Source organism: Plodia interpunctella, chromosome 13 (assembly GCF_027563975.2).
Source record: "Plodia interpunctella isolate USDA-ARS_2022_Savannah chromosome 13, ilPloInte3.2, whole genome shotgun sequence".
Taxonomy (NCBI): Eukaryota; Metazoa; Arthropoda; class Insecta; order Lepidoptera; family Pyralidae; genus Plodia; species Plodia interpunctella.
The window spans coordinates 2,557,819-2,578,114 of NC_071306.1; the positions used below are offsets into that span (position 1 = coordinate 2,557,819).

General features: G+C 36.0%; 1 protein-coding gene across 1 annotated transcript in view; it reads right to left on the minus strand.

The window, feature by feature from the left end:
- Positions 1-19,211, minus strand: part of LOC128675010 (BMP and activin membrane-bound inhibitor homolog) — a 58,780-nt gene extending 39,569 nt beyond the window's left edge. The window contains exon 1 of the mRNA XM_053754058.2: positions 18,824-19,211. Coding sequence (XP_053610033.1) covers positions 18,824-18,926 — 103 coding nt within the window. The 5' untranslated portion in view covers positions 18,927-19,211. The remainder of the gene's footprint in view (positions 1-18,823) is intronic.
- Positions 19,212-20,296: the final 1,085 nt, after the last annotated feature.

Sequence of the window (20,296 nt, forward strand, 5' to 3'; positions counted from 1 at the left end):
ATCGCAATGAACAATAAAGAGACAGTAATAGTCACAAAGTAGAAAATTACAAATAACATAAAACGCGAATAAATTAAACCCATAATGAATAAATTAGAGTGCAAGTCGCGGGAAAAAATAGCGGCGTAAGTGCGGCGCCGGCGCCACAGACGGCAAGGATAAACCCTGCACGCACACCGTCATTGCAAGTCCAAATATGAACTATAATAGAAGCAAACAAGTTTCAAATTCCCTAAACAGGCCCAGCGAATACGACTTTCCTACAGAAAACATGGATTCTGAATGCGCTCATGCAACCGTATCGAGTCATTGCGATACCTGAGGCTAAGCTACAGAAACAAACTAAACTACGCTTTAATCCTGATATAATAGAGTATGTATCATAACCAATAGTTTCGTCAAACATTTATTCTATCCTTTTCGACAGCCCTACTAAAGAGCAAGAGGGCATTCGTAAAAACTATATCTGCGAACGCAGAAATCCCGTTCGTTTTGACACGTAACACGTTGCTAGTGAGGTGATAAATATCTGATCCGGACAGATGCCCGCTTCAGCGCATAAATTCAATTTAATGCAGCTCAAACTGACAATGCGGAAACACAAGAAAGCAGACTGGTCGGAGAAACAGCAAGCGTGAGAGAATCGAGGTTCCATCACCGGAATCATGTGGACAGACCACTTTAGAAGCTTAACGATGAATAAATAAATATAGACGGACAAAGGCCACTTAAAAACATCTTATATCTATTAAACAAAATAAACATACTTCTGAAGCACATCTGATTGTCCTGAGAAATTCTTAAGAACACTAGTGACTTATCGAGTGTACGTGAAACGCGTATGTACAGTTATTTATATCCGCAGCAGGTGCGTTTGAAAGAGTAAAAACATAAATTCCGATTCGATAACAGATGTTAGCCAGCCGCCAACCATACTTGAGTAAGAAACCGTGAACATTATTTAGAGCATAACATTTTATGTAACCCGAAATAATTCACGTAAGCGTGTGGTTCGTCAGCTACTTCCCATACAATACAATAAAATTCGTTTATAAAAATTCTTGGGTAGTGTAATCAAGTAAAACAAATAAGCGGCCGAAACGAACTTATCTAAATAATAAAAACCGGGGCTTAATCTGTGAGGTGCTCGAGACACTTTTAAGCGCGGACCGTGTTTTATTATCTTCATTCTCGAGCCCGCTATCTTTGGTAGTCGTCCCGCTGCCACAAAAACTTCCACTCTTATCATACAACACGAACCTTAACTTAAGGCAGTCCCTATTTTTACACCGCCGCCGCCGATGCTTTTAACAGTATCGGAGTTTCAACCCTGGAGAGATTTATAACCACTCGGATCAATTTACCGATCGCCGGAAATCCACGTTGGGTAAGCGAACCTGTCTTTGCTACCATAGGTAATTTTAGACCATAAAAGCTAAGGGACACTGCAATCGAGAGGCACTCAGAGATAATTGAGGCGGAGGGTGTAAATCTTAAGTGTTTAGAAATGAAAGAAGTCACTACTCGTAATAGATTCCTTTTACCTCGAAATGGCAACATTCATTCGATAAAATACGTTAAAAATTAAAATGATCAGATATAATCTAAGTACTTTGAACAAACAATAAAATAAAAAAATAAAAGTAGATCTTCACATTCACAAAGATCTCCGCAATTGTGGGCTCTTAAAGTAAATAAAGATAATAAGGCACACTCTTGAAGTTCCATTAAGGGATAATGAGTGTCCGAGGAATGTAAAGTGACAGAGTATGATGGAGTGGCGTTAGAAATGTCGTTGACAGGTAGTCGATGAGTCAACGCCAAACATAGCTCAAAAGCAGACGACAAAACATTAAGACATTTGCAACTTTTAAGATATATTAAATTCAAGTTTTCTGATAATAAAGATGAAGATTGTAGAAGCGTATAAATTAGCAACGTCGATTGTATAACCGCACAGCCAGAGCAATTAGCAATTACCGAGTATGGCATAGAAATCTGTGTCTACAGTAAACGAGTGTAATTTACTGGATCCAACTAAAGATTGAAGTTATTAATCACTTACTCAGACACACTAATAGCGAGTCACTGCAATTAGCTCCTCGGCCACTCGAAGCAGATTCAGAAACAATAACTCAAGCTGACAAACAACCACTAGAATGGGAAGAAAAGGCACAGGTAGATTTTTTACCCGCGTTCCTTGAAATATTGCCACCCTGTTTGGCAAATTCGATGGGCAGGTAAAGTGTACTACCTGTTGCGACTCGTTGAGAACAAAAGGGACTCCTAGAGGCGTCGGTTGCTAATGGCAGTATGATACAGCGTGGGCGACAAAGTCAATTAGGCCATCCGCCGACGCCATTCCCGGAATGTCGCCGACAAATGAGCAGTTACGATAAGAGCATAAGGTAAGACTGTCTGGACGTGGACGTCTTTTTGCCCTTTTTGCTGCGCCTTACCTTCGCCGTTTCTGATAACGGCACCTTTTCTTAATTGATTTTCTGTGTTCTGTGATTCCTTATCGCCAAATCACATTACTGAGGACCCATGGTCAAGACCGTTTATTTATCCACAATTAACAGCCATATGCCTAATCGTACAAGAATACACGTTTTATCTGTTACTAAATTCTTCACAGACGTTATTATTACTAGTAATAAAAGTGCGACGAAAGTTGGATCGCTGTTGTGGCATAAGTAATAAAGTTTGCTATAAAATTTGAGTGCATCTGTGTGGCTATGAAATTTTAATATTTCAACTGGAAGTAAATGTTTTCTGTGCTTCTATTTGCGTCATCAAAGCTGTCGTATGATGTGGTGTCATTGTAATTAATATTCCTGTCGATACCCCAGCATCCGGCGTGTAATTGATAAAATGAACAGCAAATCGAGTGTAGACATTTCAGTGAACAACAGAAGCGAACGCCTCGTAAAAGTCAGATAACATTGTGACTCACAAGTGCAAGTGCTTTGCAGTGAATCACATCCTTTATTCTGTGGACATCGCGGTGCGCTCTCTATATTCATTTTCATTACTCTTTTTGATTCTGATTTTCCAGATGCCTGGGCGGAGTAGTCACGGATTTTGTTTTGGAACAGTAATCATTGCGTTGGCTCCGATTCAAGAGCATCAGTATTTTTAATTCGTTGCTTACCAACGTAATAGAATTGTTAATTTTATCGCCCATAATTGAGGTATGGGATAATTACTTCTTCAAATAATTAGATCGCGTCCGGCGTCCAATGGTCATTATAGCTGGATAAAGGGGTTATTTACTCATATTTACTTTTTTCGAGTTTCACTGGTAATATAGTAAGTAATTTATTGTTAATTATTTAATGGAATACAGCGAAGTGGTTATTGCTGTTCACTTAAACCCAGCTAATGAATTTGCTGGATTTTGAATTGTTTATTAAAAGTAAACGATTATAAATCTGCACCAGACAATAAATAAGAAGTTTTATTTTTAATGTTTATCCTACTAATCGTACCATTATTATAAATGTTAAAGTTTGTGAGAATGTATGTTTGTTACTCTTTCACGCAAAATCGGATCAAAAGGACGGATTGTTATGAAATTCCGTACACGGATAGAATATAACCAGGAATAACACATAGGGTACGTTTTATTCCGAAAATCAAACTAGCTACGTACCGGGACTTCGCTCCCGTGGGTCGCAGCTAGTTTGAAATAATTTATTTAAAAAGATATCATTTAAAAATATGTAAGGATTGGTTTCATTGCTTTATTCATGTAAAACCGATACTGTACAATAAATAAATATACTAACAATTAAAAAGGAGATTGAAAGCTTAATTCAATTTTATATAACTGATGGGAGCGGATTAAAATTTATTTTTGTGTTATTCGATAGTTAGTAATGATCTGAAACACGCAAAGCAACAAAGAATACGTAATGAACAGCTGCTAGCATATTTAATTTTAATATAATAGGTCTCAGGACGATAATTATAGTGGATATTTAATAGCACTTGTGACCATAGTTGGGCTTACGCCCAGTTTTTCTTCCCAAAAAGTCTTCGCAAACCCAACTTATCGATGGGTCTGCGCCGGACTGTTTGAGAAAAAAACCGGGCAAACACTGGGCGTAAACCTATATCTGCTTGTGAGCATGATAATAGGAGACGAAGACTGGTTCGACGTGGTTATGCATAAATCCATGTGCAACTAGCAACACTGCATTTTTAAATGCTTTTCACCTTGACGATCGTACCAGTTTTTTTTTAAATTTCTTGATAACTTAAGCTGGTAGCTGCAAAAAATCACTCTGAAAATGGTTTGATTTGTTGGCAAGATTGAAATGGAGGAAGTCCAGCCGCATTCTTGCGATTGAAAACTGAAAAGTAAAAAGTACGTTTTGTTTAATACAGTACACAATCATCGATGTTCAAGCCAGAAACTGGCTTGGACATCTTGATGATTGAACTGGCAAGAACATGTTTTATGATGCGTTCTTCCTTACCCCGAATAAGAAAATGAAGAATAAAAAAGAATAATATGCTGACTCACTTTTGTCGAATTAAATATCTGAAGAAGGAATACTTGAATGAATAAATGAATATTTGTTGTTTTCGATTATTCGGACTAAATCAAAATTAAGAGTGTCTTGGGTTTTGACTTGTCAACTTTGATATGCGCAGAAAATCGCAAAGCACCCCATTTTGGACAAACGTCTGCGGATCACAGGTTAAAGTCAATGGTGCAACTCACAGGTGACATCGTTACGATAAGGAACTTTTGTGAATTATATGCAATGTATCTATTTAAACAACTGTTATCAGAGATTTATCATTATCTCTCTAATGCAGCTACATTATAATGTGGAGCTGCATTAGGAGAACATATTTCGATAATGAATGGGCTGTGTTGGCGCTCACATTTTCTTGCGAATATCTTCAGGACTTTCTAATGCCAGCTCCACACTGACGCCGAACAGACACATGCTGACGCGCATGCGTGAACATTGAGTAGTTAATATAAGTGCTTTAATTTACCGCAATGTTACCAGCAATGTATACCGAATCCGACAAAGTTAGGCAAATTGTTCGACGACAATGTGGAGCCGGCATTAAGTTTTGCTTGGCGCCACAGTTAGGGCCTGTTCCACCGCTTGCTGATAAAGTATCTGATAGCCTATCAACTATGACAAAGTCGTTTCCCGCTGTCTGTCTGTCCCTATTTATGTATTAGACGGATTTTGATGCGTTTATTTTTAATAGATATGGTGGTACAAGAGGAATGTCTATATGTATGTATATAACACGCATTTGAAACCCGTGCGACACTGGGGTGAGTCGCTAGTATTTTATAAATCCTGACCAATTGCATCAGGAAGATTTATCTGTGAGTTAGTTTACATTATTATGTCATATTGCAAATATGATATTTTGTCAGAAATTGGTGAAACAGGCCTAAGTGTTATATAAATTGCATTTGGAATTTCCAAATCTTTTACGCTGGCTTTCAGTAAAGGAATACCAATATTTATGATAAAGTAAAAATGATAAATGTAGTATAGGGACGCTGCAAGACCACTGTAATTATCGACTCTATATGTACAAAACTCTTGCGTTACTGAGTGACTGACAGACAACGCATAGCCGAAACTACTGAGGGTAAAAAGCTGAAATTTCATGTGTAGGTTCCTAGAACAGTGTAGGGCAGCACTAATAAGTGATTTCCAGAAATTCCCACGGGAAGTGGATTTTTACTCGCATACGAAGTTGTGGGCAAAATCTAGTTGACAATAAGAGCGAAAACAAATTCAGTGCTAAATGAACTTTTGTTTGTCCATTACATAACGCTAGTCTTCTCTGTATTTCCCACTGTACACATAGATGTCATAAAATAACGAGATTACAGATGGATATCTTATTTGGTATAATATGCACGGCATATATCCATACATCTATCATTTTATAAGTCACTGGCTGCGTTGTGATTACACAATGTCAGATTATAATTATTATAAAAATAAATCCAAATGTACACCATCGGCAAACAGTTCGCCAAATATTGCAGTTTCGATGTACGTAGTAGTACATTGGAATAAATTAAGCTTTCATACGACCTCCGTGGTCATCATACCGGACTGCTATACTGGACGTCCGGGGTTCGATCCCCGGTCAGGTCAAGATGGAAAATGATCTTTTCACCTGGGTCTTGAATGTTTATCTATACATATATGTATGTATATGTTATAGAATATACGTTGAGTTAGTATCCCATAAAACAAGTTTCTAACTTGTTTTGGGGCAAACTCATTCTGTGTGATTTGTCCGTATATATTTATTTATTAGTACAAACTACGCAATGTTCAGATACGTCAAATAACCATATTGCGCGGTAATAGCGGCGAGTTTGCAATGAATTCAGGTAGGTTGGTGTGATTTTGACTGTACATTCATTCGCGTCGGAATCTGTGCGAGTTCGCCGATACTGTGTAGCTGGCATAAGCTAAAATCGATTATGAAGTTGAAATATGAAGTCGCATCTGTAAATCTTTTATTTTGTGCACAGTGGTGTTTGCTCAAGTGGCATTTAGGCATTAGCATAACACATTATGGTAATGCCGCCGTGAATAGAGCCTAATGTTTGCAAACAGGATTGCTTATTTGGCTTTTGGCGCTACTAAAATTAGTTGCGATATGTTTATTTAAGTTAGATAATACAACTGCTGCTTAGGTATCATTTGATGCACATTTTTTGACGATTGTGTTAATAAAAAGTGAGTTCTTTCCAGCCCCGTTATAGATGTTAGTTCTAACAAAATAGAGATTAGTTAAGTACAATTTTAAAACCTTCGAGAAAAAGAGTAGAATTGGAAAATGAGCGTCCGATCTCATTCGATACATCCCACCGATTCGATCTTATCGATTATTACTATTTCGTTATTATTTAGTAGACATTATGCTTCTCACTTATTGATTTCTGCATACCCATAGTCGGTAAACCATGTTGGATTAACATTTTCTTTTAACACCAATTTGTATTGTATCTATCGGTGAAAACCGCATGAAAATCCGTGCCGTCGTTTTTGAGTTTATCGCGACAGACAGACGCGGCAGAGGTTTTATAGTATGTAAGCATTCAGACGAGCCTGTGCCATCTAAATAATGTCATTCTCTGACTTTCTCAAAACAAGAATACATGGCATTAGATCGTCAATAAGTACCGGCTGGTGCAAATTAACTTCGTTATACATCGCCTACGCATTCTGGCGAAACAGTTTTAAATTATATCCTATAACAACCTAATGACAATCTGTAGACTAGGTTTTGAAATTTCTATCCTTTACTATTCGGAACACTTTATTTAGAAAACCTACGCACGTTCTTGAAACCAATAATTCATTTTCTGGACAGTCCATAAATATATTATTCTATGAAGTTTAATTAAATGAAAGAGCAATTTCTCATTACACTGTTACGTTAAAGTAATGCTTTGCATTAATAAATCTTCAGATCACTAGAGATCATTAAATGGGGCTTTAGAAAACAAGGGAAAATCAGTATACGTAGGAATCATTGAAGCTATATGTAAATATTTTCATATGCGAATTATTAAAGTTTCTGATTGAAGTTTCTGCGACTAAGACATATCCAGACACCTAACATGGTCGCGCGCCGTGACTAGACTACCTAATGGCATTAGCACTAAACTAAGCCATATTCTTAATGAATGCAGATTGTCTGCACGCTGCATTGGCGCCTCTCCCACGCAACTGCACAGATGCGGGCGACAGCCGCCTTCCGCCATTTGCTGAATGTTATAATGCGCTGATTTTTAAATAAAACAGTCTAGTTATAGATACATTATGTCTTCAATTTCAAACATAGATGGGATGGGAGCTCTAATGTGTTTTATCAGTTTCCTCCTACAGTCTCGCGTAAATTCAATTACTAATTGGGTCTGCACCCTATTATTTTCATAGAATCAATCTGTGATGTCAACTATTTCAACGTCGAATAATTCACCTTTTAGTATCAGCTCATTGTTTCATTTAAACCCCCCATCACTAAAGGAAAGTTCTTATGTTTAAAGACATTATAAACTAGATAGGAAGGTCACAAAATCTTGACATGATCTAGACTGAACTGAGGATCAAAAGAACATAAATCTGGTAAAAGACAATAAAAATATTGACCTTTACGGCTGTAGTACATAAATAACATTCACCTGAAATGCAAATAAATTTAAACAAATTGAAATTATGCATCAGTTTTATTTCGACTCTAGAGATGGTGTTTTTAATTTATGTCCATAGATTATACTTTCTATCAAGAAACGTGTGAACGATTCTCTGCCAACCAGTATTGTACATAATCAGTTTTTTTTTATTCGAAATAGAAATATATGTATTCTAAATATCATTTTGGCGATCAAACCGGTTAAGAAGTTTTAAGTTCACACGTAAAACAGTAAATTAAGCTCGATCCATTTTCCAAGGACGGTGAATGCCACCAATATACAGATGTTTATCTAGGAAAATTAGCATAGAGCACCACTACATTTGCATAAAGAAGACAGACAAAATATAGCCTATTTATGATGTTATCAAAGTCATCAAATTCAACATTTTCTTTGGCAATTTTTTTGTGTAGTCTTTTGTTATTCTGTTGTATAATTTATTTAGCTGTGCATGAAATTAGGTTCAGTTGCATCAGGTCAACTTTGATTTTAAAGCGCGCATTATTCTGCACAGGATAAAATCAACGTCCAAGTTAACTGGAGCAATCGACCATTAGTTTTTATAGGTGCTAATACATATTGCGCGTTTGGTGTTGCATACACTTTGGTGTTGGCTGGAAAAATACCGTTGTTTTAATACTCTCTATGTAATGTATACAATTAACAAACTTGTCTTTGCTTTGACAAGTAGACATACAATACTATCTTATTAAAACTATGTTCGATGGCATTCAACGCCTTAGGAAATACAAGGATTACAAGTCAATTAAACTTTATTATCATGTAGGTGTTACGAGAGGTGTCAAAAATTGCCAAATTATAGACCATATAACTAGTTCGTCGATCGCGGAGAATCGAGACACAATAGAAAATCAAATTGTGTATGAGCACGTTTGCAACAGGTAATGTAGAACTTCGTAAAGTAGACGCTTGACTACATTCTGTTTCACACAATATCATTACTGATTTTTTAAATTTAACATTTGTTTGCGTTTTACCTCAATCTACTACGATGGAAGGCAAAGATGAGGTCTAGGGTGATCACGCACGCTTAATTAAACAATGCCTATTCGAATCTTCAAACTAAGAGCCTTGAAGATCCCTGAAATTACGGTGAATTAACGTTTTAATTTTAATTTATTTCAGAATAACAAACTATTACATAATACGATCTTAACAAACTTCCAAATTATGCTATAAAATGACAAACAGTATCGCATATAACATAATAAAATGCACCTCAAAAAAACTGGCTTGTACCAAAGAAAGGCATTCGAAATGTTCTCGATGAGATTGAAAGATTACTGTCAAGCAAAAACGAAACTGGATACCTGAATGTGCAATGATTTAAAATCGATTTTAAATCAGTCGATATCATTAGTGTAAGAGCGCGACTCGATTAAAATTCGAGCTGTGTAATCATCGAATGTCTTGGCCTTATACGGACCAAACGAATTCAGGACTTCGATATTATTTGGGCATGCTTGGTCAGTTCATTTTAAAGAGTAATCAGTTCGTATTGATGATGATACGATATTTTTATCAGCCAGTAAGATAAACATCGTGCTAGATGACGAGTTATCATTTTGAGAAAATAAGAAAGAAGACCATAAAATGGGAAAATGATAGGAAGAGTTCATTTCATTATTATTTGCAAAAAAATGTAATTAGTTAATAAAATATTTTTATATCGAGTATTAATGGAATTCTATTTGCGAATCGGAACATTATTGTGTATTGCCAATTAAGATAACTAACAGATATATTTTATTAAGTAGAAATACAGAGACCAAAATAAAAACTGTAGCCTATCAAAACGAATTCAGTAATCGCGAATGACGCAACAATCGCTGTGATGAGATACATCTATCAAGAACTATTGGACCACCCACTACTGAAGCAATATACATTTCACTAACTCCCATGAACAAGATACTTCCGTGCAACAAGCTCGAAAACATTTATGTGAATAACATCCTCAGTTCGCAAGAATTATATCAATCCACATAACTAATAATAATAAACAATGTTGGTCCTAGAAATGTCCCTTGAGGTAAACCACTGAACGGTTAGTTAAGAAGTTTGATTTTAATTTTAGTGTCAATATTCACCACATCTAGTTTCTAGTAAACATAGAATTTCAATTTCACAATATTATATTGCATTTTGATTTCAAAGTTACTTCATGTTGTCTTAAATAAATTAGTGTGAAAAGAATCTAATACCTAAAATAATCTAATCAATTCGAAAGTACATAAACATGTTACATTTCTTCAACTCAACTCTGTACTGTACACGTACTTATTGAACAACATTTATTACGACACATACACAAACTCAGCTCACTGCTGTGAATACGCCTTTACAACATCGATCAGCCATTCAAATGCATTAGTGTTAAGTACACACTAGACATTCGTATCTAGGTGCATAGAATTAAAACGTAGTGCCATGACACTATTTTTTATCGCCTTGCAATGGAGGCCATTTTTAACCTTATTGTGTTAACACATCTAGTATCTAATACAGTATGTACCTATTAGAAACTATGTGTAATGTAGTATTGTCATTTTATGTCGTAAACTTATATGAGTTGCTACCAGTTTGTCTATTCGTTCTATCCAAGTATTTATAAGTTATTATTTATAAGCTAGTAAACAGTTACCCTTTTTACAAAAGCGCGATTTTGATACTGAATTATGGACACTGACTGAATTGTTGATAATTATTTCACCCACTCTTTTGTCAAGTTTGCTCCATACGGTAGATCATCTATTACTTATTTTATTTAGATAGATATATTTAGCATATTCTGATTGAATAACGTTGTGTATTCTATCAAATATCTCGTTGAGCCATGCCAATGTCTATTTTTATTTTATAATTTTTTCGTTTCATTCTCAAGCCACCATGCCTCCTATGTCTCATGGTGCCAGCTGAAAACCTGCGCTATGGTTTCTGCCACAGCAACACGCTGAGCTGGCCGCGTTTTCGACAATTATACTTACTGTATTGTTAATTTTAAGTCGCATAGTTAGTTGTAAGTTTATGTAATGTTTTTGTCGAATAAAATATTTTCTTCTTCTTCGTCTACCAAAAATAAATTTTTGAATCCACTTAACACGAATTACATAATGTGAAATTTTAATGACATTTAAATGAACTGGCTATTGTACGAGCAGTTGTATTTTATGATCCCTATGTGGTCGAGTGTGACATAAATATTTTATAGCTTGTCTTGCGGCTTGTCTGTCCAGTCACCTTCAACTTCAACATATATACAGACATGCGTACAGCCCGTGCATACATAAAGGCTGTTTAGCGCATTGCAAAATTGCGCGAAGCGCCATGATCACTTCATTTCAATTGAGTGTTTTTATAAGAATTTAATATTTTTTATAAGATTAGGGGATTTGTTGGGGTTGGTATTCTGATTAGGGATGTATGTCCAAGCAGTACATAAAAATTTTAACTCTCAGAGCACGAAGTTTTTTAGCTATAAGAATTAATAGCGAAGGAAAATCTATGGAATTATGAATAATAACCCAATAACTTTTTTAACTAAAGCTTGGATAGGAGACACGCCCTTACGAATTTTGCAATGCACTTAACGGTTATGGAACAGGTGCAAGTTTTAACATAATCGTAAATATTTCAGGCGATAAAGGCTTAGTTGACCAATCGTGTGTTAACGTTCTCGTTACTCGAGGTGTAATACAGGAAGAGAAAACCGGTGTTTTCACAAAGCTGCTGCCCGTTAACCGCGGAATCCTGATAGTTATGCTAAACTAGTAGCAAGAATTTCTACCAATAAAGTTCTGAAATTAGTCAACCTTACTGAATATTTAACAAGCTAATTATTCATAGAATTGGAATTGTACATTAGATTGTTATTATTTATATTATATTTCAGTATCTAAAACTTACTTATCAAATGTTAACTAAACTCTAACAAACCCAAATTATCTAAATAGAACGTTACACGTCTCATTAGTATCAGATCTTTTATGAGGGTAGAGTTAATTAATGTAAGGGCCAGCCAACCGCGACGTCCGTCCGGCTCGGTCGCGGTGTTGTGAATGCCTGAAACCGCTGCGCAGGCGCCGCTGGCGCCACACTTCCGGCGCAGGGCGGAAATTTCAACTGTTAGTTATGCACTACTGGCTCATTGTTGGACTCAGGTTACCTGTTGGTTGATCAATACTGTGTTACGTTACAATTTATAGCTTATAATCGAGTTGCATTAGGATTATAGAAGTCAGAAATTTGAGTACACATTACATTAATGGAAACAAGACATTCATTAGCTATAACGTCGATAATGTAAAAGAAATTGGAAAGAACCAAACGCGATAACCTAAGATGAAAAGATAAATTGTGTAATCATCATTGGAAGACTGAAAATTAAATTAATAGTTAATTTCTTTTAAAAATCAAAGATGATACCCGTTTTCCTCTACATTTCCTTATTGATGAAATAATTAACATTCTTGGCAAAGAAAATGTTTTTTTTTTTTTTTCAAAAACAAAATACACCCATGGCTGATTTCAGAAAACCTAATGATATAAAAATAAAATGCTTTGTGGTAAACCCGGTCTCGGTAATTTTGGTGATCTTCGGTGCATGACTTGTCTATTGCCAAACGCCTTCGTACAATAACCTATTTAATCAAAACAATGGCGACAAACTTTTCTTACTTTTTAACGAAATTGAGATTTCTTTTTTTATTTCGGCTATATCTTTTACTTCTTTACGATTGTCGATTTGACACGCGATTCAGACTTGCTCAACGATGTAACGTTTTTCATTTTTTCGCAATAAGAATTTATGTTCTGTAATGTTTGCACGGCTAATTTTTATTTTATTACTGGCCAGCATTATTATCTACAAGTTTTTTTTAGGGCTGAACATAAGGTTAAGTTCAGTGGTGGTAATTTTTTTAAATTATAGCGAAGTAAATGGAGTTGAAATTGGTGTAGCCAATAAAGTCACATGTGTTCGTTACTCAGTCCGCATTGTAAAAAGTAAAGCCCATATTTTGAATGCCACCGTTTAATATTTTTTAACAGGTGTACATTGCATCTGTCAGCGTCTATAGGCATGACAAACAGAGACGCTACATAATGGCATGGGGCGATAAAAAACTATAGCAGCCGATACAAAAGGCAACCCCCTTTTAGTCTCACCCCCACGGCGAGTTAATTTGAAGCTAAATACTAGAAGCATAAGGTCCAAAATCGATTACAATCAATAAAGATCATCACTGGTGCCAGTAAGCTTTGGCGCCAGAAAAACTGTTAAGCCGTCTGTACACCCTTGTCTACTAGCCATGAAAAAATATCACTAGTAATTATTGTCTGACATGCGATGATGACGTCATATGGCCGAAAAACCTATGACTACCGTTGTCAATTTTATAGTTTCTTAATTCTTTGTTTGTTATAGTAACCTGTTACGATCTGAGTATTCACGCCAGTAGTGCAGTGTTAATACCTAAATGTTTTAAAAGATCATGGTCAGATGTGTAGCTAAATAATAATTTAAATACCTAAATTGTAAAAACATGTAAGATTGTGCTGTTATTGTACAAGAATATTATCAAAGTAGTCTCACATTTTAAGTGGCATAATGACGTCAATCAACTCATCTCGACGAATTCGCTTCACGCGTAGGTAGGTAATCCGTGATTTATTTCCTAGAAAGTCTTTCGGTTGAAAATATAGGCTATCTTATCGCTCTGACAAAAATAATAATTTTCCTTTGTTTCTTTCATCTGTTAAACATTCGATATTTGAAATTGTTTTATTCTTCTTTTCGGTGTCGAAATAGCAGACACTTTATATAATTTATACCTGCCACATATATTGCCTTGTTTTATTTTTAAAACGAAGAATTTTGTTTCTGGCCAATACTTTCTTCAATATTTCCGGATACTATGATGATTTATTTTTAAATTTTATAAATCACAATCGTCACAAATCAATATTTGGCATTAATAATAAGTACACGTGGCCAAACAGGATTAAAAAGATCTTTTGTTATCCAATAAGGGATTATTAAATAAATCCAAAAAGTGAAGTCGTTACAGAGCAGTCAAAATAGTGCCCTTGGTTTCTCAATATTCATAAGTGGATACAGGAGCAGAAAAACATCGACACATGTGCGCGACGGGTCGGCAGACGGCGCCGGTGACGCAACGGTATTCCAGATTCAAAAACCGAATAAATAGAATCGAGGATTTAAAATTACGGTTAATCGATTGTTTAGAGACAGTGTGAAGAAATGAAAGTGAAAACAGATCCTGAATTTAGTTTGTGTCCTTCTTAAAATGATTAGGTGTTGACTCAGGACTCACCTTAATCACTTACTCGGCCTGGGCTCTAAAACGAGAGTACCAGTCTTCTGTTGTGCGATATGGTTCAACCACTGGTGCTTCAATTTTAAACATATCAAGTAAATTTGACTAAAGTTTTAAAATTAATTACAAAACGAGTTTATTTTATAATCTTAACATGGTCACTGGTTCGACTGGTAGATCCAGAGATTACCGTATTTAAACAAACAAACTCGTCAGCTCATTAATTAGTGCAGCATACGCAACTAGTACCTACCAGTGGTTTTGCGAGATTCGAAACAATACCACGGATATAACGTATTGACATCATAATGAGGAATTACATCTATAAGTCATAAAGTTACGATTGCTTTATACGTTTACACAAGAAAAGTTGACAAGAATTATCAACTCATACGACATTTCTATGGGAGCGTATGGAGTGGTCCTATGGAACCACACGCCGATACTGCAGAACCACGTACTTATTCTGTATAAAATAGTTTTGAAATTCGAAAGCTACGTTTAGCTGTACAGGGTTTACTGGTGGAATTGAGGAATTGATTAAATAGTGACAGATTGCTAACCTAGCGCCTATAGTAACAATCTCCAATTTATAGCAATTTCCCATGATTGGCTTTTACAATCAACGCGAGAGAAGCAGCTGGCACAATCTATGTTTTTATTTATCTCAGAACATCATGGAATACTTTTCGTCTTCTTTTTTGAGTGTGTTATTGCTAACACCGGTGTCAGATTTTATTCAAATCGCCTGAAGTCGTCGTCGACATGACTTTTACGACTACCTACCGCCATCTGGTGACTGTAGCATGCACCCTCAACGTCACCACCGTGTGCAGGTACTAATCTCTGATTATGCCCTTAGAAAGGGCCCTTAGGATTGCAAGTAAAAGTGCGTGGGAGTGTAATCGAGAAATACGAACAGCATTGCGATAGCGATGCTAAATTACTTGTAATGCTGAGCATTTCTTGATGCAGTTTACGAAATGCTGCCGTCGCATGTCCGGAATGTAACTGAGACGTGTTGCTTGCTATTTTATTGGTGGACAGCTAAATATACTTAAATACGATACCTTCAGGAGTAACATAGGCTACTTTTTTTAATTATGGTTTTACCAGAGCGAAGCCGGGGCCGGCAACTAGTACTTTGTAATTGTAGACTGGTATCCATTACTACATAATAACACAATCGGGTTTTACCATCTAGATGAGTTGATAAATTACAATATCGTTATTGTCTTTTAATTATTTGTTGACAGATAAAAATAACGACGGTTAATCGATAATTTACTAATTACGGTGATTACGATCTTTGTCGTTAAAAAATTATTTGCTCAATTTATTATTATTGATACATTATCATTATAATCTGTGCATCTAAAACTGAAACGTAGGTATTTACCTCGTTTAATAAGATTTCGATTTTTATAATAACTAGCCTTTGCCCGCGGCTTCACCCGCGTTAATTTGAAAGGTACCATATGTCCTTCAATTAAATTCGTTTATTTCATGAACACAGGTTACATAATAGGTATAATACATTGGAATGAGCTTCTCTATGTCCCGCCATAAGGCATACGAAATTATCCAGCATCCTTTTCCATACTTCAAACTTACATTATGCAAAGTTTCAAGAAGATTGCTCGAGTTGTAGATCGTTAAGAGGTAACAAGCAAATAAACAAAAAATCTGACTTTCGCATTTATAATATTAGTTAGGATTAATTAGGATGGAAATTCGACAGCTTTCGCGACATGTGTTAACTCTGGAACAGCAGATAGATAAACCTAATCCCACATTCAAGGAATTCATAAATTACGTAAGTTGTTTCAAAATTTTTTTTTTAATTTTTAATTTGCTTAGTTGGTAGACACAAGTAACAAGCGCGGAACAACCCTTAAACTTCTCCCTATGACATCTAATTCTCACATCTCACAATCTCACATGAGATTTGGTTGGCTTTGGCTTGGCTCACATCACATCTCACTTTGAAAAGTCAAAATGTATGTGTTCTTTAAAGAACTAATATTATCCTTCTGTAATAATGTATAAAAATAAAAAAGAAAAATTAATTAATTGTTTCTATTACTCTCTAACTATTACCTATGTTGATTCGGAGACGGATCCATGGCGGAACCACTGCCCCACCCGTCTGCCTCAGCCCCGCGTATCACCTCACAGTTTTTATTAGAGAATTACCAATAAGTCGTCGTAAATTTTTCTTCCCTTATATCAGCAGGACGAAGTTCAAGGACGAAATATTGATTAATAGCACGCAACGGCTGTCAAATTACAGTATAATTTGTGACAGATAACGTGGTGACGTCACGGTGCACGGATCGATATAGCGCTGATAAGGTGGCGCCGTCTGCGTGCACTAATCTGATCGGGATTATCGGTCTGTTTCGAAGAGAAATTGCTGTTCTTGTGTTACACACCTCGCAGACTTCGGGTGAATTGAATCTGGATTGAAAATTTGAGTCCACACCACGGATGAAGTAAATTAAATAGGTACCTACCTACATAAATAAAATTCTACTTACTAATACTATTCTACTACTTAATATTATAAATGCTGCGAAAGTTTGTCTGTCTGTGTACTTGGCACCGTGTAACTCATCAACGGGTGAACAGATTTGGATGCGGTTTTTTTTATTTGATAACTAATTTTTATGCGGTGGTTCTTAGATATGTTTGATCAAAATCGGTTCAGCCGTTCAAAAGTTGTGGCGAAATTATTACTGAAAGTCGAAGGTTTTTAATAAAGTACCTACCTACCTAGTGAAGGTGGTTCACAACATAGGTTCACATAGTTCCGTAAAAACACACGGAGTGGTACCTACTCCGTGAATTATATTAATTAGTAACATGTTTAAATTAAATCTGTAGACGGTGATAAGAAAAGTGCGTCACTGGCGATAAAATTAAAAATGTATGTAGAAGGTCCGTTTGACCCGCGCTCCAGATAAACTATGACCTGTTCAGATTTGGTTTAAAATTAAAACATTTCTCAGCCAATGTAGCGGTGAAGTCATTTCGTAGTTTATTTGAGATCTTTTAATTTACCGCAAAGAAAAACAGCAATGTACCTAGGTACCTAGGAACTGTTTGACTTACATAAGTATAGCATTCGATTATGACTAGGTAGGTATGACATTCAAATTATTCTTTTTCATAATAAGGTACAGTCCACCGCATGTCAAGCTACCCGAATTCATTGCAAACTCACCTTTATTACCACCGCATAGAAGGCCATGCAGGGTAACTTGACATGCGGTCGACTGTACAATGAAATGAAAATGCTTTAAAAGAATCCGTCCATGGGCCAAATTTGCCGCTCCCTAAAATCTGCCACCCTAGGCTCCAGCCTAATGGTGAATCCGTCACTGGTTTGCCGATATGCCTGCCAGTTATTGCGATGAACCACGCTATACATAGGTAGGTACTTAATCAACTACACTTTCTCTGTAGAAATAGCATGGCTTTCTTATATGGCATTCTTCAAAGAGAATGTGTTACAATTTCATCGAGGGCGGAAAAGATAGTAGACTAGGTAATTTGATGAGACGAGTTGTTGGTGGGTATTACGGTAACCGCTTTCTATCCGATATCTAAAACTCGTAATTGTTACGTGGTGCACCTTAGAATAGGACCACTTCATAGCGTCCCGATTGATTGATTTGCCAGATAGGTACCTACCTACCTAAAGCTACGGCAAAGAAAGGAGGAAAACATTCGAGTTAATTTTTTTAATGGTAGGTAGGTACCTATTACCCGCGTAACTACCACCTATATAGGTATCTACATTCTTTATATGTAGACTTCTGGGCGTCGTTCTACCTTAAAAACTTTCAACAAACTCACGGTTTATGTTTCAGGTGTCAGAAACCTGCTATAATATCTAACTGAATTGAATAAAGATGTGTTATCATGTTCCGTGGTGTTTTTGGCTCACCTGATGCTGGTGACACTATCGCCGAACTCGGACAAATGGCAAAGCGAATGATTGAATATTGAGTAGTTTATGTGAGGGCTTTTATTTACCGCGAGGAAAAACTAGCTATGTATGCCGAACCGCCAGCCATAGTTAGGCGAACTATTCAGCGATAGTATATAGACAGCATTCAGTTTCGTATCTCGGTCCTGGTACCTACTTTTGTAGCTTACTGTTTGTTAAGTTTGTTCCAAAGTATATACCTACTTAGATATGAGCTAAAATTAGTAGTTAGGTAAGTAATAATGAAACTTCACTAACCTGTGTGGCTGACAACAGATTCTGACATGGCTTCGTACATATATACCGTAGAGAGATGGTGCAGGAAAACAAATAAACACAAGCTGAAATTAACTAACGCCATGGTACCAATTAAAAATATTAATCACACAACCCAGTCAACATAACTACAGTCCTACAGAACACGCATCATAAGAATATACCCCGTCTAAAAATATCACTTTCGGTATAAAAATCACAGTTATTGTACGATAACCTTGTTAATTAATCACTGATACACTTTATTGTGGCACTTTAGTTATTTGTAGTAGTTTTTTCCACATAAATTATTGCGGATAAGACGAACACGCGTTCACGTTATTTTGTCGAGTGACAACACGTCATCCCCTCAAGCGATCAAAACTCGACTGACTGAAGAGAAACGAAACGAACGAATAGTTGCTAGAGCGAGCCAGCCTATCGTCGGACGCCAGCAACTAGTGCTGCAAAACACTCACCGCATTTTATATCGTTTATCGATGTTGTTGATTACGATACATTGTTTTATTATTACCTGTTTTATGTGTCCCACTGCTGAGCTAAGTTGTTATTTCTTTAATTTTTATTATGATAAAACACAAACACAATTATACAGGGTAAAGAATTACCTGAATAAGAAAAAGTGAATAGAATTTCACTGCACTTTTTGATTGGATTTGGATGATGGAAGGAGTTGATTTCCAGTAAAATCTGTACAATCTAAAAATATATATTTAATATATTTTTTCTGCAATACAAATTGCTTGAACAGCAGATCGAACTTAGTAGGTAAAATTAATAATGTTCTTATTTTAGAGTAATTTTGGAAGAGCGCGGTAATTTGGACACTTTTTTCAGAAGTTGTTATATGCCATGTAATCGTATTTTAATATTAATGTGTACAAAAAAGACTATTAAATTATTTAACAACCAATTTAAAAATATACTTCGTTATTATAATTATTTACAACACTAGCGTCGTAGATAATACTTTACTTGCCCCAATGATGTTTGTGACGTTGTACGAAACTGCATCTTATTTTGAATGCAATAAGGTGTAATTTCAAAATGATTTGGCTGTGTCATAAGGACGTGAATGTGTAAGCACATGGCGCCAGTTTTTGCATCGGCCGGCGCTTGTGGTGAGTGGCGAGGCGACCACGCGGTGCGTTCTCGCATTCAAGACTCGCTCAACGTTTTTTGTGGTCGGTACCGCAATCCTGCACAATAACCACTTTTACAAGCAAATATTTGAATGCAATAATGCTACTTTCTTATCTCTCTAAAGTCTATCCAATTCCAACGTTACTTACATGTGTTGATATTCAAATAAATAAAATTGGAATTTTTGTGGCGTATTTTAAAATTTAGTCCAATACTTACTGGGCTGGGCATATTTTGTTTTGTCGCCCCTTAATATTCGATTTCAAAGACTGTCAAGATGTATAATTGATACCAGAGAGAATCAAAATCTTT